Source organism: Amblyraja radiata, chromosome 4 (assembly GCF_010909765.2).
Source record: "Amblyraja radiata isolate CabotCenter1 chromosome 4, sAmbRad1.1.pri, whole genome shotgun sequence".
Taxonomy (NCBI): Eukaryota; Metazoa; Chordata; class Chondrichthyes; order Rajiformes; family Rajidae; genus Amblyraja; species Amblyraja radiata.
This window is the reverse complement of record NC_045959.1, coordinates 10,502,813-10,528,748: the sequence shown is the minus strand read 5'-3', so window position 1 is coordinate 10,528,748 and position 25,936 is coordinate 10,502,813. Positions and strand designations below refer to the sequence as shown.

General features: G+C 41.8%; 2 protein-coding genes across 2 annotated transcripts in view; both read right to left on the bottom strand.

The window, feature by feature from the left end:
- The window catches only part of LOC116971771 (sperm-associated antigen 1-like), a 31,015-nt gene extending 24,764 nt beyond the window's left edge, over positions 1–6,251 (bottom strand). Inside the window, exon 1 of the mRNA XM_033018876.1 lies at positions 6,160–6,251. The gene's annotated coding sequence lies outside the window, so the exon portion shown is untranslated. The remainder of the gene's footprint in view (positions 1–6,159) is intronic.
- A 3,145-nt stretch (positions 6,252–9,396) lies between these two features.
- polr2k (RNA polymerase II, I and III subunit K) lies at positions 9,397–25,930 on the bottom strand. Its single transcript, XM_033018938.1, has 4 exons — positions 25,849–25,930; positions 19,669–19,752; positions 11,511–11,603; positions 9,397–9,675 (listed from the first exon to the last, which is right to left on the bottom strand). Exons 2-4 carry the CDS (start codon positions 19,727–19,729, stop codon positions 9,653–9,655), a joined length of 177 nt encoding a protein of 58 aa, XP_032874829.1. The 5' UTR covers positions 19,730–19,752; positions 25,849–25,930; the 3' UTR covers positions 9,397–9,652.
- Positions 25,931–25,936: the final 6 nt, after the last annotated feature.

Genomic DNA, 25,936 nt, shown 5'->3' with positions numbered 1-25,936 from the left:
TGCATGGCACGAGGGGCCAAATGGCCTGCTCCTATTTTATCTTATGTAACTGGACTGCTTTTGCAAAGAAGGCAACACAAATGTTAGCATTGTTACAAATTCCTACCATCAGTGGCGCTCTTGATCTGCTCACTGCCTGTGCGTGCAACTCGAGAGGGTGTGGGTGGGGGGTTTAGTAAAAATGCAGGTTTTTTTATTGGTTGTCAGGGAGGGATTTCTTCGTAAAACAAGCTTATGAGGAAATTTTGTTCTGTGATCCCGTTCGCGTTTTTTTTTTAAAACGTTGTTTAACTATTGAATCGCTGGATGAAAATCAACAGATTAAAACGCCTTAAATCACGGATCGCAAGTTCAGGACACAGCAAAAGGTATGTACTGTTAGCAGTTTATTTTATCTAGATTTTGGTGTAATTTTATTTTAATCTGATGATGCAAAATATGTTATTTAGTCCCCCATATCGGCCGTGTCCTGTCTGACTGTGCGCAAAACCATGGTGGCGGCTACAATCCGATCTCTGCATCTTAAACCAGAAACATCCACTATCAAGATAATCAAAATCATTATTTTTTGCACAATCATGTCATAAGAACATCTAAATTATTTATATTTTGTGTAATTTTCTATCCATGATCAATATTTTCATACTACATAGCTGACGAAAAACTATGTACTGTGGAAGTTTTTAGTCAGATATTTAGTGTGAAAATATTGATCATGGACAGACAATAACACAAAATATAGATAATTTAGATGTTCTTATGACATGATTATGCAAAAAATTATTATTTTGATTATCCTGCGAGTGGATGTTTGTGGATTTTGCACACATGTCTGTGCAAAACAGCCCTTGCCTGCTGCAGTGTTTTTAACCACCAGAGAACAAAATTATGGTAATTAAACATTCAATTCCTTCATTTTGGCATAGAGATTCATGACAAAGTGAGATTTAAACATCATGTTATATTGTGAATTCTTGTGTGAATGGGATCAATTTGTTATTTGTATACTTTGGCTAGTTAAAAGATATTTTTAGCCTTTTCTTAAGAATGCAATAGAGTTTAGATCTAGTAATTGAATTTAGATGAATTTAATTGATTTGATGACACTGATGAATATGAATTTTGTGTTGGGTATTTACTATTTGTTTTAACGTTACAATAATATTAAAGTTCTGATCTTGAGAATATCACATTTTTGAATTTTCAAGGCAGTCTGGGAGTTTATTACTATTTCTGTCACAAAGGTTAATTTTGTAATTAGCTACTTAATTAGGTAATTAACTAATTATATACTTTAATTTCAGGTCATCCAAGTAAGATGTATCATATTTGTTTCAGAATGCTTCAATCTATAATAACTGAAAAATTCATTCAGTTCTCTTCATCTATCTATATAATTAAAAGTGTAATCTTGACCACTTCCTGTTTGCACTGTGCTTTGATTTTAGAAAAAACACTACCACATATGGCTGTGATTTTTTGGCCATCTTACTCAGAGTCCTCCTCCGCTGTGCAGGCCCCGAGGATTTTTTCCATCGATTAAAAATAAAAGACTTATTAGTGTTTCAAAAATCTTGAGATTCTCTCTCCTGTCAATCACCGCCATGAAGGCCACGCCCCTTCCGGTGGAAGGGACTATAAAACCCGGGCGTGGCTCAGTCTGTCTGCATGATGGCGAGGGAGAGGTCATGACTCTCTGTCTGAGCTGGGAAACTACAGAACACTGTGAGTATGCAATGGACTTGAATAAAAGATTTGTTAGCCCTTAATGAAAATGAAATGAGTTGTTTGGCCTGTCCTGTGCTTGAAAGTGCAATGGCAATGGAAATGAAGTGAAAATGCAATCAGCTGTTTGGCCTGAGCCTGCCCTGTGCTTGAAAGTGTAGTGGCAATGGAAATGAAGTGAAAATGCAATCAGCTGTTTGGCTTGAGCCTGCCCTGTGCTTAAAAGTGCAATGGAAATGAAGTGAAAATGCAATCAGCTGTTTGGCTTGAGCCTGCCCTGTACGTGAAAGTGCAATGGCAATGGAAGTGAAGTGAAGTGAAAATGCAATCAGCTGTTTGGCTTGAGTCTGCCCTGTACTTGAAAGTGCAATGGCAATGGAAGTGAAAATGCAATGAGCTGTTTGGCTTGGGCCTGCCCTGTGCTTGAAAGAGCTAATGTCAATGGAAATGAAGTGAAAATGCAATCAGCTGTTTGGCTTGAGCCTGCCCTGTGCTTGAAACTGCAATGGCAATGGAAGTGAAATGAAAATGCAATCAGCTATTCGGCCTGCCCTATGCTTGAAACTGCATTGCAATTGGAAATGAAATGAAATTAGTTGTTTGGCCTGCCTGAAACCACTAATTTCGGCCCACAAGGCCCCTATTAGCCGAGAAACCAGTCCCTTTTGCCCAAAATGCCTGTATTAGCCCAGGAGGAGCAGGCCATGCCCGTGCCAGGCCAGAAAAAGTGCCTTTCACTGAGATTGCACTCAGATTTTTTTTAAAGAGCCCCTTCAGCCAATCAGGCCTGTACTAGCCCAGGAGTCCTTTCAGCCCATCAGTAAGTATTCCTCCTGCAAGTATTAAACCTCACCCCAGTATTTTTCTCCCTCCCTTCATTTGCTCCCTGTGAGATCCAGGCCAGGATAGACTTTCCTCCTTAATTGCTGTGATCTGCAGAAAAAGATGAAAAATGTCTAAAATTGATTCTCCACCCTCTCTCCCTTCTCTCTCTCTCTCACAGTCTCTCACCTGTTTTGGGCAGAATTTCTGGCAGTTTCTGAGCTGCCAGCCCACCAGGCCTGAGTGACTGAGCTGCCAGCCCAAGAATCCATTTGGCCCACAATGTCCAGACTAGCCCTCTGGAAACCAGTCCCTTTAGCCCACAACACCCATACTAGCGCTCCAGAAAGCCCCTCCACCACTGGCCAGCAATATTGGAATTGGTGGAGAGGTGGAATATTGCGTTGGGGGACCACCACTCCCGTGTGAACATGGGACCTACCGGTCCCACTTTGTCTAGTATATTACTAAAACTCTCATCTTGACCACTTCCTGTCTGCATTGTAATTAAATTTGCGCAAAAACGATCCCCCATAGCACAACGATTTTGCGCCACCTTACTCACCATTCTCTTCTGCTGCAAGTCAAACAAGTTTTGTTCCGATCGGTGAAATAGTACAAAGGTTATGAAGGTTCCCCCTCCCCCACACACCCCTCCCTCACAGCCCCCCTCCCCCACCACACCACCCTCCCCCACACCAGCCCCCTCCCTCACACCCTCCCCCACACACGCCCCCCCCCCTCCCTTTCCCTACCAGAGTGGTGGAACATTGCTTTGGGGGAATAGGTTGCGTTGGGGGAACAGGTGAGTGGTGGAATATTGCGTTGGGGAATGGGTTGCGTTGGGGGGGGGGGACCAGGCCTCCCGTGTGACTGGCGTTGGGTCCCACTGTATGTGGGATGTGACGAATAAACTTGACTTGACTTGACACTTAGTCTAGTTTTTAAGAAAGTTATTGTAGCAGCACAAAACGTGGTCAGGAAAAGGCCAGACGTCAGGCTGGTTCAAACAGTAGTTTTTATTCCGTTGTTACAGGTAAGTTTGATCCGCTAACATTATTGTCATTGCTGCTGTTGCTGAGCGAGGTTGTTCTCTCAAGCTCAGCTACCTGTTGACTCCTGGTGAGCTGCAGGCAGATGTCGGGTGGGAGCTGCTGCAGGTAAGCAAATTTAAAGAGGAAACAAGTTTCGTGGTCCCCCATTAGGGAGTACCTGTAACAACTGAATAAAAACTACTGTTTGAAACAGCCTGACGTCTGCCCTTTTCCTGACCACGTTTGGTGCCGCTACATTATGGGCTTTCATTTAAATCTTTTTATTTGAATTTCACAGCAATTTGCATACATACAATGATAACAGACAGTGACAGTCAAGGCATAATTGTGCAACAGTATGCAAGCGACCCTCAAAGCCCTTACCCATACCCACCTTCAACCTACCCGAATCAGGTCAGAACCAAACGGGGACAAACAACACTCACATACGTACACATCCACACAAATATGGTAAGATAAACGAAACAAAAAGTACTAATAATTTTTTTTTAAAAGGGGTCACTAATAACAGTAAATAAGTAAGTAATTAAATAAATAAGTGTGGGGAGGGGGGGTTAAGGGGAGAGCAGCTGCAGTAGAGCAGAACAATGGTGGAGAGCACTCAGTCCTCTTCCGAGTCCGGGGACAAGTTGAGAGAGTTAACAAGTTCCAAGAAAGGGTTCCATGTATCTAGGAATGTCTTGGTTGAGCCTTTGAGAGAGAACCTACGTTTTTCAAGCTTTAAATTGTAAAGCACCTCCTTAATCCAGCGGGCGTGTGTCGGGGGACAGGTGAGCCTCCAGTTAAGCAAGATCAGTCTCCGGGCTAACAAGGTTGTAAAAGCTAGGACCCGTTTCACCGCAACAGAGAGGTTGGTGTTGGGAGGGGTACCGAAAATGGCTGACAGTGGGTTTGGAGGAATAGTCTGGCTGTAGGCTCTGCTTATCAAGTCGAAAGCACTCCTCCAACAGGCTGCTAGCTTAGGGCAAGACCAAAACATATGGCTATGGTTGGCAGGGGATTGATTACATCTGTTGCAGGTGTCCCTAACAGCGGGGTAAATTCTAGATAATCTTGCATTTGTGTAGTGGACTTTGTGAAGGACTTTGCATTGGATTAGGCCATGACGGGCACATATGGAGGAAGAATGGATCAAATCCAAGGCAGAGTCCCATTGCTGGTCTGTTAGTTTTGTATTCAGCTCGCCCTCCCACGCAGCTTTTAATAAGGTATGAGGTTTCAATATAACCGACCCTAACAAGTTATACAAAACAGAGATGCATTTCTTCCGGTTGGGATCTAGAGCTAAGATGGTATCGGTCAGGGTTTCAGGGGGGCGATTTGGGAAATGGGGGAATGTCTTCTTCACAAAATCCCTAATCTGGAAAAAACGAAAAAGGTGGGAGTTTGGGAGGCTGTAGTTGGACGAGAGCTCCGCAAAGGACGAAAAGATGCCATCCTTGTATAGGTTTTTGATACTACTGATACCGTTGCTATGCCAGGTTTTGAATGCGTGGTCTGTACTTGAAGGTTTAAAGATGTGATTTTTAAGCAGTGGGGTCAAGATGGAAGGGCCTTGTAAACAGAAGTTTTTCCTGAGTTGACTCCATATCTTGAGCGAGAGGGACGCAATTGGGCCTGCACCCACAGATGTTATAGGAAGGGGGAGTTGGGAGCATAGGACAGACCGCAACGGGAGATGTGAACTCGCCTTTTCCATGTGTACCCAGGTCGGTAGGTGGTCGCAATCATCATTCATCCAATACAGGAGTTTTTGCAAGTTAGCTGCCCAATAATATCGCCTAAAGTCAGAAAGTGCCAAACCGCCGCCACTCTTAGGAGACTGCAGTATCGCCTTTCGGATTCTAGCCGGTTTGCTACCCCATAAAAACATACATTATGGGCTTTTATGTCAATTGACTGTCCTCATCACAGCTTTTGTGTTAAGTTAATGGAAAAGCAATGGGGAACAAGATGCTAATTTCCCAGTATGAGAAAGACCACGACTTTTTTAATACTGAAGATATGAACATGAATTAGGTATCAAATTAAAGTTATTTTTATGCTTTATCTGATGGGATCAATTACAGGCTTGGTTTTTAAAATCTCACAATGTTGTAACATTCCTACAAACTTAACGCGCTGGATAGACCCATTCAATGCTGGAACTGTTCTATATTGTACATGCAGGTACCAAACACCACGCTGGTCTCAGGTATGTTAGGTTATAGCTGCCATTTTGTGAACATGTTTGTCGTTTGGGATAACTGCAACCGACATTCAAGCATCGACGTTTGGTTTTGCAACAGATACCCTACCCATATTTTAGCGTCTGCAGTTTAGTGTCCGGCGCTCCTTCATGCTGTGTGTGTTCTCCATCATAAATTGAAACCAAGAATAAGCCGAAGGGTTTTTAAAGAGGGAACCGCTCTACTCTGCGCGACGCGTTTCCATGGAAACCACCAAACCCAATGCCGGTGAAAAACGAACAAGTATGGCATTTTAATTTAAAATGTACTTCTTTCAACAGGATACACGCTCGACACTTTGGTCAACAGAGGGGTATTTGAGTTTGTACCTGAATTCACTCTCGCAGCGAAAACTCAAAGCTGATCCCCCCAGTGAGTCTCTCCACGCAGACAGCCAGCGACCGGAAGTAGCGGATCTCAGTGCGTCATGGGCGGGAAACTTGACACCAAAGATTATAGAGGAGCTTGACACTCACTTTCTTCAATGTGCAGCAAGTCCCAAACAGTCAGAGATAGACACAATGCTGGAGTTGAGTTACTCAGTCTGAAGCAAAGATCCATCTGGTGCTGGACATTTAAAAGTTCTTTATTAAAGAGCCAAGGGAAATAATGCAACAGCTGAAGGCCTGTGATAAGGCAGACCAGAAAGATTTAAGTGACAAAAGGGAGGGTAATGGGACAAGTCAAGAGATAAAAGACAAAGTTAGAGAATATGATACAGGAAAAACGTTTGTAACTTCTCAGGGAAAAATAAAAGAATAATGGTTCTTATCAAATGTTCTTTAACTTAACATCGAGACCAAAAGGTTGTAAAATGCTTAAATGAAAATGAGCCGTCTGTAAAAACTGAACCTGGGATGGTCAGTAATTGCTGTAAATCAGTCTGAAGAAGGGTTTCGACCTGAAACCTCGCCAAATTCTTCTATCCCGAGATGCTGCCTGTCCCGCTGAGTTACTCCAGCATTTTGTGTCTAACTCAAAACAGAGACTATATATATCAGCGAGATTTTTGTTCTCTCTCCCCAACAGAGATTTGGTCCGAGTAAGTACCTTCAATTCGGACCACAAACGCTATTCCCGAGCCACTAACTCCAACTTTCTTCTTAAGCAAACCTGAACTAAGCATCGTACCAGCAGCACCAAGGATGCACTTTGGACAATACCAGCCGACTGTGTTTGACTCAGTTGCTACATGATGCATCTAAGCCCTCGCCCAAGTCATTGCTGTCTTGCACTTGCACTTTACTACTCAGCCTTTCTCTAATCGAGGTAAAATTACGGTCATTTCAAAACTCAGATCTATATTGTGTGGGGAGGAACTGCAGGTGCTGGTTTAAACCATGAGACACATAAGGTTGGAGTAACTCCGCGGGACAGGCAGCATCTCTGGACATAAATAATAGGTGGCATTTCGGGTCGAGACCCTTCATCAGACTGAGAATCAGGTGAAAGGAGAACGAGAGAAGGTTCAGAAGGAGAGATATAAATGGGTCCATTCATTTCTCCTGAGAACCATCTATATCTTTCGTCCTCCTTTATATATATTCTTACTACTTTTAGAATATCTATATATGTAGAGTTGTTACCACTTGATTAGTTTGTTTAACATTTCACATTATAATCAGAAAATCCAGATACCACACGGGCATTGAAGATGTGGGGTCCGCATGTTGGAAGTGAGACGAGTGAACAACACAGGGAAAGTATATTGCCAAAGTGTGGAAATTAGAGCTCAAGAGAGTGGACAGTTCTAAGTGCAGAAATGACTCAGCTGAATATTTTGGAAGTTTCCGTAGCTATAAAAAAAAGTGAGGGAAGTGTTTGGTACACGTTTACTGCAAATGGAAATGTTTTCCAATCTAAATATTGATTTAGCAGCAGGAATAATAACAATTAAATCAAAGCTATTAGTGGGAAGATGAAAACCAGTCAAAATACCAGTTGGATGACTGCACCAGTCATCTAATTTAATAGTAACTTGTATTATTGTGCAATTAATGTCTCACTCAAGATTGTGAAAATAGTGTAGCTACTTTCATCTAACAACCATAGAAATTGTTGAAAGTTGTACATTTAGCACCAAATGGGCAAAAAAGCAATTGAGGATTACATTGTTGAAGAATTTTTGTTGGCACTCTAGGGGGTTGCACATAAGGCCATTGGGTCAACGGGCGTGACGTACGGAGCAGCTCAATCCATGTGGAGGACATGGCAGGCTCAGCATACACTGCTAATACACGAAACGCGTACATTCTCTTACCTGTTAAAAACCACCAAAATTGTCAATTTTTGTGCTGTAAATAATTGTGGAAATAGGGGTGACCGTGAGAGACATTTATCCTACTTCAGAATTCCAAAAATGAGGAGAAATTATGGTAGAGAGAAGCGATAGCTGAACGGATAACAGCTAAAGTGTTGGCAAACATTGGTCGTGCAGATATCAAGATTGAAAATATTGGGAATTATCGTGTTTGCTCACTGCATTTCATCAACAGTAAGGCATTCTTTGTGTTTTTTCTTGATTTCTTTGGTATCTAAAATGTTTCAGAAGTGATAAATCTGGCTGTAAAATTGTTATATCGCCCATGGTTCTCAAGTGGGTTTTTACATGCAAAAAGAAAAACGCTTCTGAAGTTGGTGAACAATGGTTTGGACCCAGGCGACTTCTTTAAAAGATTTCCCACAATGATATCGTGGAGCTCAGGTTATCTGTCTTCAATAAGTACAACCTTAACTTGAGTTGTGAGCTGGCAGAAACCTGCTTCCTTGTATGTCCTGACCAGTTATTCATTTTACGCCAGGAATTCAAATCCTTTCTCCCTGTTCAAAGAGCATACTACATTTTCCTAATGTGATCCTAATTATAGTTGAACTGAAGAGGCTGCAAACAAGTATGTTTGGCTTAATAACACTCTTGTCAATGTCTTCCAGCATTTGGCTGATAATTAACAAAATTTGCCCAGTTTGTCCTTTTTTTGTGGAAAGGGACTGCAAAATCCAAGGGTCAAGGTTGTTTCCCCGACTAAATGGCAAAGAATGGCCAAGCATAGTGACTGGTTGTGAAGGAATACGTCTTTGTGGTTGATTACTGCACGATACCAACTGGAGCTGCCCAATCTGTTTCGAATCAACCCCATTTAATGCAGTAATTATGTTCTGCATGTTTTCATCAGTGCATTGTTAAAATGTAATACAAAAGTACTAGTTTTATATTGGAAATATACAAGTTGAAGAAATAGTCACAGTCACGCAGCAGTAGAGTTGCTGCCTTACAGCGAATGCAGCGCCGGAGACCCGGGTTCGATCCAGAATACGGATGCTGCTGTATGTAGTTTGAACGTTCTCCCCGGCCCTGCGTGGGTTTTCTCCAAGATCTTCGGTTTCCTCCCACACTCCAAAGACGTACAGGTTTGTAGGTTAATTGGTTTGGTAAATGTAACAATTGTCTCTAGTGTGTGTAGGATAGTGTTCATGTGCGGGGATCGCTGGTCGATGCAGACCAGGTGGGCCGAAGGGCCTGCTTCCACGCTGTTTCTCTAAACTAAGTACATTGTAAGTTGATTTCCTTTTTCACATAATTGGTAAAACAAATAATCAAATAAAAATGCTGCACAAGTTGAACATTCAGGTTATTAGTACAATTAAATATTTATTTTTATCAAACAAAAATACTGCACAATATGAAGCATTGAATGAATACTTAAGGAAACAGTCTCTCTTCTAAAATTTTGAAAAAAAGATTTGGAAAGAAACAAGAACTGCTACGTGAAACTTGTGAATTGTTGAATGCTTTCCGAAATGCAAATTTAAAAACGTTGAATTTCATCGGGCATCAAAAACAACCACTGAAAATTCAGGTTAAGGAATAAAATATAAACAATGAAATTCATCTATAAAAATAACATTATTTAACATTCCTTATTCTTAATCTCTACCGTTTTCCCACAACTGAACAATTTAATTCTTAACTAACAATATACCACAACTTGGTATACGTAAATTTTCAGCTAGTTCATTTGGAAAACTTACATATACAGGCACCAATTTGTTTAAACATAAAAAATACTGAAATACTACTAGACATAAATTTCAATATTTTAAATGTTTTAGTTTTGTTCTACCAGCTTTTTCCTGTCTGTCTATAATGCTACAATTATTGTCATTCTGATTAGCAAGCAAAAGGAACTTGGAAGCTAAAAAATAGGTAACAGTCAAGTCTTTCCCAAGTTGAAGCATCTCAATGTTTCACTTTGTTACTTGACAAAGAATAACTTCAGCATTTACTTTTCCTATTCAGTTCATATTCCTTATCTTGCTTACAACCCTCTTTAGTCAGAGGGTGGTGAATCTGTGGAATTCTTTGCCACAGAAGAAAGTGGAGACCAAGTCAATGGATATTTTTAAGGCAAAGATAGATAAGATTCTTGATGAGTACGGGAGTCCAAGGTTAGGAAGAGAAGGCAGGAGAATAGGGGTTAGAAGGGAGAGATAGATCAGCCATGATTGAATGGTGGAGTAGACTTGATGGGCCAAATGCTGTTCCTATCACCTCAAGATTTTCCGTTTACGATTAGCCCAACCTTTTCTCTAGATCCTTCTGCTTCTGTCCTCGTCTTTATTCTCATTTAAGAAATTCTATTAGTTGTTTTAATAATCATTTTGCTTCCATATATAAATTCATAAGATTCCCAGGAGTTTCCAGTCATCACAACTCCTGCTGGCATAGCAGTCATCTCTTTGGTCTAACGACCAGAACACAAGAGATTTGTGACTGGCCTGACCATCCACAGCAGGACATAATGATCATTTTATTATTTCCCCTTTTGATCATTTTATTAAAGCCGATCACTTCTATTATCCCCTTTCACCATCACAAACCTCCTTTTTTTTAATGAAGGCAAACTGTTGCATGCATCTGCTTCTACTCCCTCTGGGCAACATGCAATTCTCCTGTACTGCAAAAACAGATTGACTTCTACATGAAGAGCATTGTGAATTTCCTCAATCTACTTGAAATCAACACAAGACAATATAGCATCTCCTTCAAAAATGTGTGAGGTTTTCACGTACAATTATGATAATCCTATATTTAAAATTCTACCCTGTAACCCAATTCTTGAACTAAAACCCCCAATTCCTTGGATTGATTGTCACCTCATTATATGGGGAGTTCTTCCATTACTTGCTTCAATGGTTCTCTAATCTGGCTTCATTGTCAATGACATTTTGCATGACAACAAATGCGAGTCAATATTACTTCTTGAACTTTTACTGCTAAGTCCATTCTTCTACAAAAACATTGAATGTAGCCCATAGCCACAATATCCCTCCCTCACCATCTACTCACAGAAGTCCCATGCCTGCCAATTCTCTCTTCAAACTCTATCCGCTCTGGCTCTGAATCCTTATTTTGTACGTCACGAGGACACAAACCACTTGCACATGGACAAAAATTCCAAAAATGTTGTTGCTAAATTTTGATGTGTTCAAATAATATTGTTTATACATCCCACACAATTCAGTAGAAGTGTCATAAACTTAGCTTTCAGTAACAAAATCTGAGAAAATTTGATTCAATTATAAAAATCCAGCTTACAACATCATAATAGCTGCATAAACCTTGTAAAATGGACCAAATATTCAAGCAGATAAAATTGTATACCACTTTGCTTAAGGATACATCTTTTTGTTCTCTTCTTGTACATTATTCTGTAACCACATTCTCTGCATCGGATTGGATCTCTAGCTTTAATTTCATTTTCAGTGTGACATTCTGAAATAAGAAAATAACATCTCATTGTTTAACATCACACATTTATATCTGTGTCAGCATCATCTAATAAACTGTGCTTGTATATGTATCTACATATAAGTAACATATAGTAAGTAGTCTCAAGAAGGGTCTCAACACAAACCGTCACCCATTCCTTCTCTCCAGAGATGCTGCCGGTCCCGCTGAGTTACTCCAGCAGTTTGTGTCTACCTTCGATTTAAACCAGCATCTGCAGTTCTTTCTACACATATAGCAAATAGATTCCGGTTTTGAAAAATATTATGCAGCTGGAAGAATGGTTTGGAATAGACTGACACATCTCTTCACTGATATTGGTGCCAGTTTAAAACTCTGGTTTTAAGCAGAAATATTCGCAACAACAAAAGATCCCTAAAGTTTCTTAACAACGTGTCAAAAATAAGCTCCTAAAAAGTTAGTTTTATAAACAGCTCATTAAATAGTGACGGTGGTCACATTGATGCTCCACAACATTTAGAAATGATTGGTTTTATGAAATAGATACTACTGTGGGCATCATATTCAAGGCAAAGATTATAACTTTCCAGATCACGAGACATCTGTAATCGAGATACAAATATGCTGTAATTCATTAAATTCCAGTCACAAAATTCTGAATAAATGACACAGAACATTACGTACAGTTTTGAATTAGTTCCTTAACAGAATCAATTAGAATTCTTTATCACAGGCATTATACTTTTACAACAGCATATTTTGTTAAAGAATGCACAGATTCTATCCAGTTTTCTGTCACTGAATGTATAGTGGGAACTATTTATGTTTAGCTTAAATGTCATCAACTATCAGTGAAGAAATGCCAATCAAAATGTCTCCCTCCAACAGGTGAAAATAATTTCCAACTTGGTCTTCTGATTTAATGTCATTATCAGGAAACATTACTTCTGTCGTATCAGGCATTTGGAAAACTCATTCAGTGGTATCAGGCATCAATTTTTTTTAAGGATAGATTACACAGGACTGAGAACATTCCACCGTCTCAATTGTTGGATCTACTTTCACAGATAGTGAGGTCTATGCAAGACAATGATCAAGAAATAGCTTGCTTAAATAGATCTGAGTGGAATTTAGGAATACAAAAAGTACTTGGCTCTTGGCCACGACCTAATTCTCATTATATATTCAATAACAGTAACTTAAATTCAATCTGTGCATTAATGTATTGCTTTAACAAAATATTCAAGGAGATCATGGCCAACTTGTGATCCAACTCTTTATATTGCATAACGGGTTCATTTCTTTTAATTTGGAATTTTAATTTTAATTACATTAATTCCTATTTGTAGGAAACGTGTGTTCCAAATTTCATTCCTATAATTTAGCGAGCTTCAACGTCTGCAAATATTTTTTATAAGAGACACTTTAGAAATTCTTATAATGTCGACCCCCTATTGACAAATTAAAGAAAAATGCAATTAAATTTAGCGGGTATTCAAACCCCATTGTGGGTCTTCAAATCAACTAACATTTTTCAGATAGTAGTTTGCCCTATCTTTAACTATGCAGAGCCCAGTTACTTCCCAATGTGTTGGGTTTACTACTTTATAATTTCCCTTTTTCCCTTCTTCACATGCCAATTATCCAATCTGAGGGACCAGTTTCTGAATCAACAGTCTTGGAGATTCACAGTCACTCATTTCCTGTCAAGAGCCTATTCTGCAGCATATTCTAATTGCAGCAGTACCGTTTGCTTTATAGTTCTTTAAAATTCAGGACCGTCATTACAGCAATACTGAGTAGCAAACAACTACAAATTTATATGGTGTAACATTGCCACTAAAACCATAGGTGAAAAGGATTGCTCTTTTTCGCTCAATGCACCTAACTTATGAAAACTCACAATACAATTAAATGATCAACCATGGTGCATGTAAATTTGGACATGTGTTTATTCTGCTTTTTTGATTTCTCTCATTGAACAGCACACATCAACTATTACATATATCCTTAATTACAGGTCTCTCACTTAACTTTTTTTCTGTTTCCAGCCGGGCAACCTAGGCAGCTTTTTAGGTTGCCAAATGACAGTTTAGGTGGTCATTTAAGACGGCTTGCATGAGCGATAATGTGCTCGGACGAAGTGGATAGTTACCAATCAGAATTATGCTCAATGAAGCATTCACATATTATTTCTGCTTCAAATAAAGTCACAAACTTAACATATTCACCAATCAAGACATAATATATACAATGACATGCATCAAAATTATAATACAGAGTACTATGTTTACATATTCTGTTGTTCTGCTGCAAGTAAGGATTTCATTGTTCTAACTGGGACGTGAGAGACTAAAGCACTCTTGACTTATGTTGCTAATGTGTGGGATAGAACTAGTGTACGGGTGATCGGCGCAGACTCGGTGGGCCTGATTCCACTCGGCATCTTTAAATTAAACTAAAAACACTAAAACCAGAGGAAATCTAAAGAAGGGTCTCTACCCGAAACGCCACCCAATTTCTTCTATCCAGAGATGCTGGCTGCTCCATGGAGTTCCCCCGCACAATTAAAGCTTGGAATAGTCTTCACCCTACCATCGTTACCTAACCAGACGCAACAACATTTAAGGTAGCTCTTTTTTCCCAAGAACCTATTTTTGCTTAAGTCCAAGTTAAGAATCAAGAGAGTTTTATTATCACGTGTCCCAGATAGGACAATTAAATTCTTGCTTGCTGCAGCACAACAGAATATGTAAACATAATACAGAACAGGAGATAAAAGTTCAGTGTGTCTATATACTATAGACCATTTATATACACAATAAATAAACAGATAAAGTGCAACAGGCTGTTATTTTTCAGAGTTTGGAGTTTGGTGGTAAAGGGTCCACTCCAGTTTAAATTCCATTTAGAATATTTATGGAGGGCCAGGAAACCAAGAAGCAAGAGTTACTCCAGGGAGTTACTCCTGCTCCAGGGAGTGATTCTGCGTTAGTTTTCAGGGCGAGGCGGCGATCGGACAGCAATGGCGGTCAGATCTTCCACAATGCAAAGGGAGGGAGAAAGTGCCTGCCGTTGACCAGTGGCCGTGCGCACGTGCGGGGCGGCCTATGATGTGCTGGCCATGATTGTGCACATGTGCAGTGGGAGAATGTGCAGGCCGCGGCAGTGCGCATGTGCAAGGCGGACGAGGAGCGAGCGGAGAGCGGAGAACCGGCTGCCCGGACACGGATGGCAGGCGGAGACGGAGATTGACAGAGAGAGAGATAGAGAGGGGGGCCCCACTCAGAGTTGAATGATAGGTCTCCCGGGTGCTTGCCATACCGGGCAAAATGGCACAGCTTTTAGGTTTTAAAGAAGGAACTGCAGATGCTGGAAAATCAAAGGTACACAAAAATGCTGGAGAAACTCAGCGGGTGCAACAGCATCTATGGAGCGAAGGAAATAGGCAACGTTTCGGGCTGAAATCCTTCTTCAGCTTTTAGATTGCCCGGCGGGACTGTAGGTGGCCATTGGCACCCGGGCAACTGTTAATTTTGAGGCCGTGAATTACTAGTAGAAACAAGGAACTGCAAATGATGGTTTACACAAAATGTCACAAAGTGGGGGAGTAACTCAACAGGTCAGGCAGTAAATCTGAAAAAGCGTGGATAGTCCTGACCCATGTCCAAGTTCTCCAGTGATGTTGCCTGACTCACTGAGTTGCTCTAGCACTTTATCCTTAATTACTGTCTCTGCTATCCTTAAGCCAGTCATTAAAAAATAGATCAAACTAATCTGACAACATATCACTTTTTTGCATACCTACCACAACCCCCTTCCAAAATACAACCTTTTCTGCTCAGTACTTTCCCAAATCCTTTAGCTAAGATTGGCAATTTATAGTTCGGTTATGTCTGTTTCTCCAAAATAGTTACATCCCCATTTTGACATGATAACCATATAACCATATAACAATTACAGCACGGAAACAGGCCATCTCGGCCCTACAAGTCCGTGCCGAACAATTATTTTCCCTTAGTCCCACCTGCCTGCACTCATACCATAACCCTCCATTCCCTTTTCATCCATATGCCTATCCAATTTATTTTTAAATGATACCAACGAACCTGCCTCCACCACTTCCACTGGAAGCTCATTCCACACCGCTACCACTCTCTGAGTAAAGAAGTTCCCCCTCATGTTACCCCTAAACTTCTGTCCCTTAATTCTGAAGTCATGTCCTCTTGTTTGAATCTTCCCTATTCTCAAAGGGAAAAGCTTGTCCACATCAACTCTGTCTATCCCTCTCATCATTTTAAAGACCTCTATCAAGTCCCCCCTTAACCTTCTGCGCTCCAGAGAATAAAGACCTAACTTATTCAACCTTTCTCTGTAACTTAGTTGTTGAAACCCAGGCAACATTCTAGTAAATCTCCTCTGTACTCTCTCTATTTTGTTGACATCCTTCCTATAATTGGGCGACCAAAACTGTACACCATACTCCAGATTTGGTCTCACCAATGCCTTGTACAATTTTAACATTACATCCCAGCTTCTATACTCAATGCTCTGATTTATAAAGGCTAGCATACCAAAAGCTTTCTTTACCACCCTATCTATATGAGATTCCACCTTCAAGGAACTATGCACAGTTATTCCCAGATCCCTCTGTTCAACTGCATTCTTCAATTCCCTACCATTTACCATGTACGTCCTATTTTGATTTGTCCTGCCAAGGTGTAGCACCTCACATTTATCAGCATTAAACTCCATCTGCCATCTTTCAGCCCATTCTTCCAAATGGCCTAAATCACTCTGTAGACTTTGGAAAACCTCTTCATTATCCACGACACCCCCTATCTTGGTATCATCTGCATACTTACTAATCCAATTTACCACACCTTCATCCAGATCATTGATGTACATGACAAACAACAAAGGACCCAACACAGATCCCTGAGGCACCCCACTAGTCACCTGCCTCCAACCCGACAAACCGCCATCCACCATTACCCTCTGGCATCTCCCATTCAGCCACTGTTGAATCCATCTTGCTACTCCTGCATTTATACCCAACAGTTGAACCTTCTTAACCAACCTTCCATGAGGAACCTTGTCAAAGGCCTTACTAAAGTCCATATAGACAACATCCACTGCTTTACCCTCGTCAATTTCCCTAGTAACCTCTTCAAAAAATTCAAGAAGATTAGTCAAACATGACCTTCCAGGCACAAATCCATGTTGACTGTTCCTAATCAGACCCTGTTTATCCAGATGCTTATATATATTATCTCTAAGTATCTTTTCCATTAATTTGCCCACCACTGAAGTCAAACTAACAGGTCTATAATTGCTAGGTTTACTCTTAGAACCCTTTTTAAACAATGGAACAACATGCGCAGTACGCCAATCCTCGGGGACTATTCCCGTTTCTAATGACATTTGAAATATTTCTGTCATAGCCCCGGCTATTTCTACACTAACTTCCCTCAATGTCATAGGGAATATCCTGTCAGGACCTGGAGACTTATCCACTTTTATATTTTTCAAAAGTGTCAGTACTTCTTTTACTTTGAAACTCATAGTATCCATAGCTACTCTACTAGTTTCCCTTACCTCACATAATTCAATATCCTTCTCCTTGGTGAATACCGAAGAAAAGAAATTGTTCAATATCTCCCCCATCTCTTTTGGCTCTGCAGATAGCTGTCCACTCTGTCTCTCCAATGGACCAATTTTATCCCTCGTTATCCTTTTGCTATTAATATAGCTGTAGAAACCCTTTGGATTTACTTTCACCGTACTTGCCAAAGCAACCTCATATCTTCTTTTAGCTTTTCTAATTTCTTTCTTAAGATTCTTTTTACATTCCTTATACTCCTCAAGCACCTCATTTACCGTAAGGTCTGAATGACAATAAAGGTAATTCTATTCTATTCTATTCTACTTGGTGCCTATAATTATTGTAGATCTCCCTCTTTTTCCGAACAAGATGTCCAATTTCCCTTGAAAACCAGGGCTCTTTCCAATTTTTACTGTTTCCTTTCAACCGAACAGGAACATAAAGATTCTGTACTCTTAAAATTTCCCCTTTAAATGTCCTCCATTTCTCTTCTACATCCTTCCCATAAAACAAAATGTCCCAGTTCACTCCTTTTAAATCATTTCGCATCTCATCAAAGTTAGCTTTTCTCCAATCAAAAATCTCAACCCTAGGTCCAGTTCTGACCCTCTCCATAATTATATTGAAACTAATGGCATTGTGATCACTGGACCCGAAGTGCTCCCCAACGCATACCTCCGCCACCTGTCCCGTCTCATTTCCTAACAGGAGGTCCATCACTGCCCCTCCTCTAGTAGGTACCTCTATGTATTGCTGCAAAAAACTATCCTGCACACATTTTACAAACTCCAAACCATCCAGCCCATTTACAGAATGTGTTTCCCAGTCTATGTGTGGAAAGTTGAAATCTCCCACAATCACTACCTTGTGCTTACTACTAATATCTGCTATCTCCCTTCATATTTGCTCTTCCAATTCTCGATCCCCATTTGGCGGTCTATAATACACCCCTATAAGTGTTGCTACACCTTTCCCACTTCTCAGTTCCACCCAAATAGCCTCCCTAGATGAGCCCTCCAATCTATCCTGCCAAAGCACTGCTGTAATACCTTCCCTGACTAGCAATGCAACACCTCCACCTCTTGCCCCTCCAATTCTATCACACCTGAAGCAACAAAATCCTGCAATATTTAATTTCCAATCACAGCCCTCCTGCAACCATGTTTCACTGATCGCCACAACATCATACTTCCAGGTGTCTATCCAGACTCTAAGCTCAAACACCTTTCTTACAATGCTCCTAGCATTAAAATATGCACATTTAAGACCCCCGCCTCTTATTCTGTTTATTTCCTTTTTCTTCTTTCTCCTCTTGTGTTCGAGTGCTTCCCTTTTCTGCTTCCTGCCTCCCATTCTGTCTACTAGCTTTCTCTATTTTAGTCCCTCGCCCCAACCATTCTAGTTTAAAGTCTCCCCAGTAGCCTTTGCAAATTTCCCCGCCAGGATATTGGTCTCCCTCGGGTTCAAGTGCAACCCATCCTTTCTGTACAGGTCCCACCTTCCCCAAAAGAAGTCCCAATGATCCAGAAACTTGCATCCCTGCCCTCTGCACCAGTCTTTCAGCCACGCATTTATCCTCCACCTCGCTCCATTCCTACTCTCACTGTCGCGTGGCACAGGCAGTAATCCTGAATAATCAGTAACATGATAATCAGGATAGGAAATGTAAAGTACAAGAATGTAAAACATACAACTGGATTTATAAAAAACAGAACTTTACAAGCCTCTAGATAATGCCTGGTGATGAGATGTCCTTGTGAAAGGAGTCTAAATAATATTGTTGAATGCTATTTAAAGTCACCAATTAACACTTATTGCAGTGTACCTGTAGTTGCACTGACTAGTTGGAAAGAAATGAACTGTTGCCAGAGACCGCAGCTCCCGTAATCCACAGGCCGCACTGGTCGGATCTCCAACACTGCCGATCTCGGCGAGAGATCTCAGGCTCCGCGGTGTTTAAAGTTCAGCGCCGCCCGCAGTTGGACGCACTGCAGACCGCAGCTCCGTGATGTTGGAGTCGGCAGACTTAGCACTCCGGAGCTAACCGCACGGTGACCCAGGTAAGGCATCGCCCGCTCCGTGATGGTGCTTCAGCACTGTGCCGCCGCTGAAGCTGAGGTTCTGGCCGGTCCCGGCAGGAACACCGCTCCTGTCCCACTGGTAGGCCGCAAGGAAGGGGCGAAGATGCGGCTCGGAGGGAAGCCGCATCTCCGACCAGGTAGGGACCGAGAAATACAGTTTCCCCCTTCCCCCCACCCACTCCCCACATCAAAAGACTAGACCTCCAAAAACAAAAACTTTTGACACACTAAAAATAAAAAAGGGTGAAAAGACGAACAGCTGCAGGCTGGGCAGCCATACTCGACGGCGCCCCCTCATTAATTGCAGGTAATCATAGTTAAAATATAGTTGAAATTCAATTACAGTTTATCACAGTAAAATATATTGTTGACATTCAATACATCAGTTGTGATCATGGATTACCTCCGCAAATATAGACCATGGGTTGTTGCTTTGGAGGCTGCAAATCCTTCTGGACATCCATTTGTATATGCTGTTTAGTTTAAGCTGGAAGTCAACCAACCACATAAAACAGTATTAAAAACCTCTTGAGGTGACAAAGATATCGATAGTTATTATTTTCATAACAGTGAAAATTGTATGAAATCAGTCAATACCAACAGAAGTGATTCATTAATCTTAGAATTACATAGTTTAATTGCAATTGTCATGATGCTAAATACAACATAAAGAGGCAAATAAATAAATGTAAGAATATGAAGAGAATGTTTCTATCCGAGCAATATCACAAACTCTGAGGCTCAATAATCTTAACTAAAAGAGAATAAAAGATTAATCAGTTTTAGTTTAAAAATCAGCATGTTGCTTGATCAGACGTACAAATTAAATGCATTGGAAAAACAAACCAATAATACACCACTGGTGGAATGTTAAGTTATTAGATATCCAGCCTACTTCATTCAACAGTAAAAGCAGGAAAAATGTTCCCCATATTGGGGGAATTCAGAACCAGGGGTCACAGTTTAAGAATAAGGGGTAGATCATTTAGGACTGAGATGAGGAAAAAAAATTTCACCCAGAGAGTTGTGAATCTGTGGAATTCTCTGCCACAGAAGGCAGTGGGGATGCCAATTCACTGGATGTTTTCAAGAGAGAGTTAGATTTAGCTCTTAGGGCTAATGAAATCAAGGGATATGAGGGGAGAAAGCAGGAATGGGGTACCATGATCATATTGAATGGCGGTGCTGGCTCAAAGGGTCAAATGGCCTACTGTACCTATATTCTTTCAAAAACATTGTAAAAGAATTGAAGAGCCAGTGATATTCAAATGATTTGTTACTAATAGTTGTTGATGCAGCAAATGAAAATTCTGAAGCAAAATCAATTCAAAGCTGCAAATCATTTAAAATAATGAAGGGAATATAGAAGGTGTGCACCTATATAGTACCTTTCACAATCTTACAATATCCTAAGTACCTTACACTCAATTAAATATATTGTTAAATATGTTTTGGCAATATTATAACATAGGAAGAGTTGTGCCCAATTTGCACACAATATTCTCCTGCAAACATGAATGGGATAAATAATTAGATAATCTGTTTAATAGTAGTTACTGTAGTACATTTACAGGATACTGGAATAATTTTTATCTGTCTTCCTTGAAATTCAAAATATGAAACAAAGTCACTCAAAATATAATACATTTAGAACTCAAGTAAATTCAGGTTATGTTGCATTTTACCTTTTTATTTACTTAGCTTAGTATGAGAGAGCAGTATAACATCTACTAATATCTAATTGCCATATGAAATCAGGAAGGTCAAACTCAAAATAGAAAGTTATGTCCATCTGCCCACAACTACATTGGAAAAATAAAATTGATCAATGTATCTTATAGAGTTAGAAGGCCAAATGTGAGGAATTCTTGCCTAGCTTTGTAGGAATTAGTACTGAGACCATTGCAGTTTGTTTTATACATTAACAATCTGAATGCCAATGTAGGAGATGGGATCATTAAATTATGCGTAAGAAGGAACTGCAGATGCTAGTTTAAACCAAAGATATTGAACACAAAAAGCTGGAGTAACTCACCGGGACAGACAGCATCTCCGGAGAGAAAGAATGGGTGACGTTTCGGGTTGAGACCCTTCTTCAGACACCCGAAACGTCACCCATTCCTTCTCTCCGTAGATGCTATCTGTCCCACTGAGTTACTCCAACTTTTTGTGTCTATCTTAAATTATGCAAAATTATATAAAAAATTGGTGGCGTTGTTGATTGTTACAGAATAATCCTGATGATTCGGCAAATGGGCTGAGAAATGGCATATGTAATTCAGAGAACCAACACAGTTAAGGCATATACAATGAATGTTAGGACCCTAGGCAGAACCAAGGCATATCTCCCGACCTGCATCATTTTTATCTGCACTTTCTCTGAAACGGTAATGTTGTACTATATTCCGCACTCTGGTATTTTCCTATTTACACTACTTGTTGGACTTATGTATGGCTTGATCGTGTGCACGTATAGCATGTTTTGACTGGATAATATGCAGTCAGCGCCATGCAGATTTGTCTCTTCTCCTGCCAGTCAATGCCACGGTCGCGATGGCGACGCTCCGGACTGTCCCTCCTCACTCATAAATTCCTCTCTCCCCTCCTCACAGTAACTTGTCTATCGTCTCCCCCACCACGGCTGCAGGGAAATTGAGGGAGAGGAAGGTGTAGGGAGGGAGAGGGGAAAAGTGGGGGAGGTGAGGAGAGTGGGGGAGGAGGGGGAATAGAGGGAGAGGGGGAGGGGGAGGTAGGGAGTGGGGAATGGAGGGAGAGGAGGGCAGTGGGGGAGGTCAGGAGGGATAGTCGGGGATAGGGGGAGGTAAGGAGTGGGGGATAGAGGGATAGGAGGGGGGTAGGAAGAGGCGAGGAGTTATGGAGGGAGGGAGGGAGTGACTGAGGGTAGGGGAAATGAGGGAGGGAGAGGTGAGAGAGGGATTGGGGAGAGGAGGAGGAGGAGAGAGGGTGAAGAGGGGGGGGGGGGAGTGCTGGGGGATGAGGGTAAATGAGCCGTGCCTACACAGTTGGGGGCTATGTGTGAGTGGTGCAATATAGCGTTGGGGGATGGGTTGCATTGGGAGAACGGGTCAGTGGTGGAATATTGCATTGGGTAACGGGTTGCTTTGGGGAACCAGGCCTCCCGTGATACTGGGACCCAACGGGTCCCACTTAGTCTAATTATTACTATTGATCCCTCTCAACAATCATGTATTTGGAAAGTACACGTAACGCCAAGAACAAGCACTGGGAACTGCAGATGCTGGCTTAAACCGTAGACACAGCATGCTGGAGTAAACTCAGTGGATCAGACAGCATCTCTGGAAAAAAGGAATAGGTGACGTTTTGGGTCGAGACCCTTCTTCAGACAAACTGGATTAAGCAAGGTATGGCCTGTGCCTAATAGTGAATGGCTTGGAGAGAGTGGATTGGAGAGGATGTTTCCACTAGTGGGAGAGTCGAGGACTAGAGGTCATAGCTTCAGAATTAAAGGACGTCCCATTAGGAAGGAGTGGAGGAAAGAACAGCAGATGCTAGTTTAATTTGAAGGTAGGCACAAAATGCTGCAGAAACTCAGTGGGACAGGCAGCATCTCTGGAGAGATGGAATGGGTGACGCTTCGGGTAGAGACCCTTCTTCAGTGATGTCAGGGGAGTGGGCGGGACAGAGATGGAATGCAGTCGGAGACAGTAAGACTGGTGGGAGAACTGGGAAGGGGAAGGGGGTGGAGAGAGAGGGAAAGCAAGGGCTATTTAAAGTTAGAGAAGTCAATGTTCATGCCCCTGGGGTGTAAGCTACCCAATCGAAATATGAGGTGGTGTTCCTCCATTTGGCGCTGCTCCTCACTCTGACATTGGAGGCCCAGTACAGAAAGGTCATATTGGGAATGGGAGGGGGAGTTAAAGGGTTGAGCAACCAGGAGATCAGGTAGGTTAAGGCGGACTGAGTGGAGGTGTTCAGCGAAATGATCGCCGGGCCTGCGCTTGGTCTCGCTGATGTACAGAAGTTGAGACCAAGAACAGCGGATACAATACATGAGGTTGGAGGAGGTGCAAGTGAACCTCTGCCTCACCTGATGGTCCTTGGATGGAGTCAAGGGGGGAGGTAAAGGGACAGGTGTTGCATCTCCTGCGGTTGCAGGGGAAAGTACTTGGGGAGGGGGTGGCTTGGTTGGGAAGGGACAAGTTGACCAGGGAGTTGTGGAGGGCACGGTCTCTGCGGAATGCAGAAAGGGGTGGAGATGGGAAGATGTGGCCAGTAGTGGGATCCCGTTGGAGGATTATATGCTGTATGCGACGGCTTATGGGGTGGAAGGTGAGGATAAGGGGGACTATGTCCCTGATGCGAATGGGGGAGAAGGGGGAGCAAGAGCGAAACTGCAGGATATCGAGGAGACCCTAGTGAGAACCTCATCTATAATGGAAGAGGGGAACCCCCTTTTCCTGAAGAATAAGAACATCTCGAATGATCTAATATGGAAAATCTCATGCTGAGCGCAGATGCGGCTTAGACGAAGGAATTGGGAGTAGGGGATAGAGGCTTTACAGGATGCAGGGTGGGAAGGTGGCGGCTATCGCAGTAGGTTTGTAGTATGTGTCGCTCAATAGTCTGTCTCCTGTGATAGAGAATGTGAAATGCAGAAACGGTAGGGAGATGTCGGAGATGGTCCAAGTGAATTTGAGTGCAGGATGGAAATTAGTCGTGAGTTCTGCATGGATGCAGGAGGCAGCACCGATGCAGTCGTCAATGTAGCGGATGTAGAGTTCGGGAATAGGGCCAGTATACACCTGGAACAGTGATTGTTTGATGTACTCAACAAAGTGGCAGGCATAGCTGGGGCCCATGTGAGTGCCCAAACTGCGCCTTGGATTTGGAGAAAGTGGGAGGAGTCAAATGTTGTTATGGGTAAGGACCAGCTCTACTTGGCAGAGTAGACGGAAATTGGCTGGTTTTGTGGTCGAGGAAGAAACAGAGGGCTTTGAGGCCTTCCAGGTGCGGGATGGAATAGAGTAACTGTGTGGAGTGTAGATTCCTGATCAGGGGTTATGGGGAGAAGGCAGGAGAATGGGATTAGGAGGAAGAGATAGATCAGTCATGATTGATGGGCCGAATGTAGGTATGTTGCAAAGCCTACCTGAAGCGTCGTTGAAGATCTGCTGCTGAGGGTGTGCGCGATTTTGGCGCCGTTTATAAATTGGCGCCAATTTATAGTAGTTTAAAAATCAATCTCTAAACCCGCGACCGCCAGCAACCGCAGGGTCTCATAAAGCAAACAACTGACGTTAGGTTGTATATTTTTACATTAAAAAGGGCTTCTAAAGATCTCTTTATACTAAGTTTAATATTGCGAGTAGCTCAATTTGGGCCCATTATATCCCGCAGTATTTTTCTCGGCATTTGGGGCACAAATCTACCGCAATGTGAACGTTCTATACCAGCGCGTTCCACAGAGACCCACTGGAAAGCTGATTTAAAATGGGCATTTATTTACAGCAATTAAACACTAAATTCCTTCCATTTGGCCTATAAATTAATGTAAATGAGATTTAAAAATCATGTTTTATTGTGAATTATTTGTGAATATTATTTGGACATTTAGGCTATTTAAAAATGTTAATCATTTATTAAGAAATGGATAGATGTTTAGATCTAGTAATTGAAGTCTGAAATTAGCTACAATTAGGTAACTAACTAATTATATGCTTTAATTTCAGGTCATCCAAGTAAGATTATTTTATATTTGTTTCAGAATGCTTCAATCTATGATAACTGAAAATTTCATTCAGTTCTCTTAATTTTTAAGAAAGTTATGGGCTTTTGACTGTTCACGATCACAGCTTTTTTGTTATGTCCATAGAAAATCAATAGGGAACAAGATGCTCATTTCCCAGTATGAAAATGGCCATAACTTATTAAATACTTGAGATATGAAAGTGAATTAGGTGTCAAATTAAACTTATTTTTATGCTTTATCTGATGGGATAAATTACAGACTTGATTTTTAAAATCTCAAAATTTTGTAACATTGCTACCGAATGGCCTAATTCTGCTCCAATTACTTATGACAGCGTGAGCAGATGTGCCCGTTGCGTGACTATAATAAACATCCCATCATATTAATCGACATCATATAATCAACAACAAGGGTCTCGACCCGAAACGTCACCTATTCCTTTTCTACAAAAATGTTGTCTGACCCGCTGAATTACTCCAGCGTTTTGTGTCTTCGGTTGAAACCAGCATCTGCAGTTCCTTCATACACTGATGTGATCAAAGCCTGGAGCCTCTCCAGGAGGAGCGTCGGCAACTCACGGCTCTGCAGAAGCCTCTGTCTGCCGCACACAGCGGGGCCCCTCCATCGATCCCCTCCCAGTCCCCATCGCTATCCCGGGGAACCTCGACCTCGCCGATTTAGAGTCATAGAGTGATACAGTGTGGAGATAGGCCCTTCGGCCCAACTCGCCCACACCGGCCAACAATGTCCCAGCTACACCAGTCCCACCTGCCTGCCTGCGCTTGGTCCATATCCCTCCAAACCTGTCCTATTCCCTGTACCTGTCTAACAGTTTGTTAAACGTTGACTTACCGCCTGCGATTGCGGTTCAGTCTTTGATCAGCACCAGCCCGGCCCGTGCTCGCCCCGCACATCGGGAGCGCGCGCACCTTCCTTCCCT

Excerpts from the sequence above, each read along its gene's own strand:
- polr2k (XM_033018938.1), bottom strand. The coding sequence starts at position 19,729 with ATGGATGTCCAGAAGGATTTGCAGCCTCCAAAGCAACAACCCATGGTC. Across the intron at positions 11,604-19,668 it reads CATGGTCTATATTTGCGGAG|AATGTCACACTGAAAATGAA; the intron begins GTAATCCATGAT and ends TTCTTATTTCAG. Across the intron at positions 9,676-11,510 it reads CAAGAAGAGAACAAAAAGAT|TGGTTGTTTTTGATGCCCGA; the intron begins GTATCCTTAAGC and ends CTGAATTTTCAG.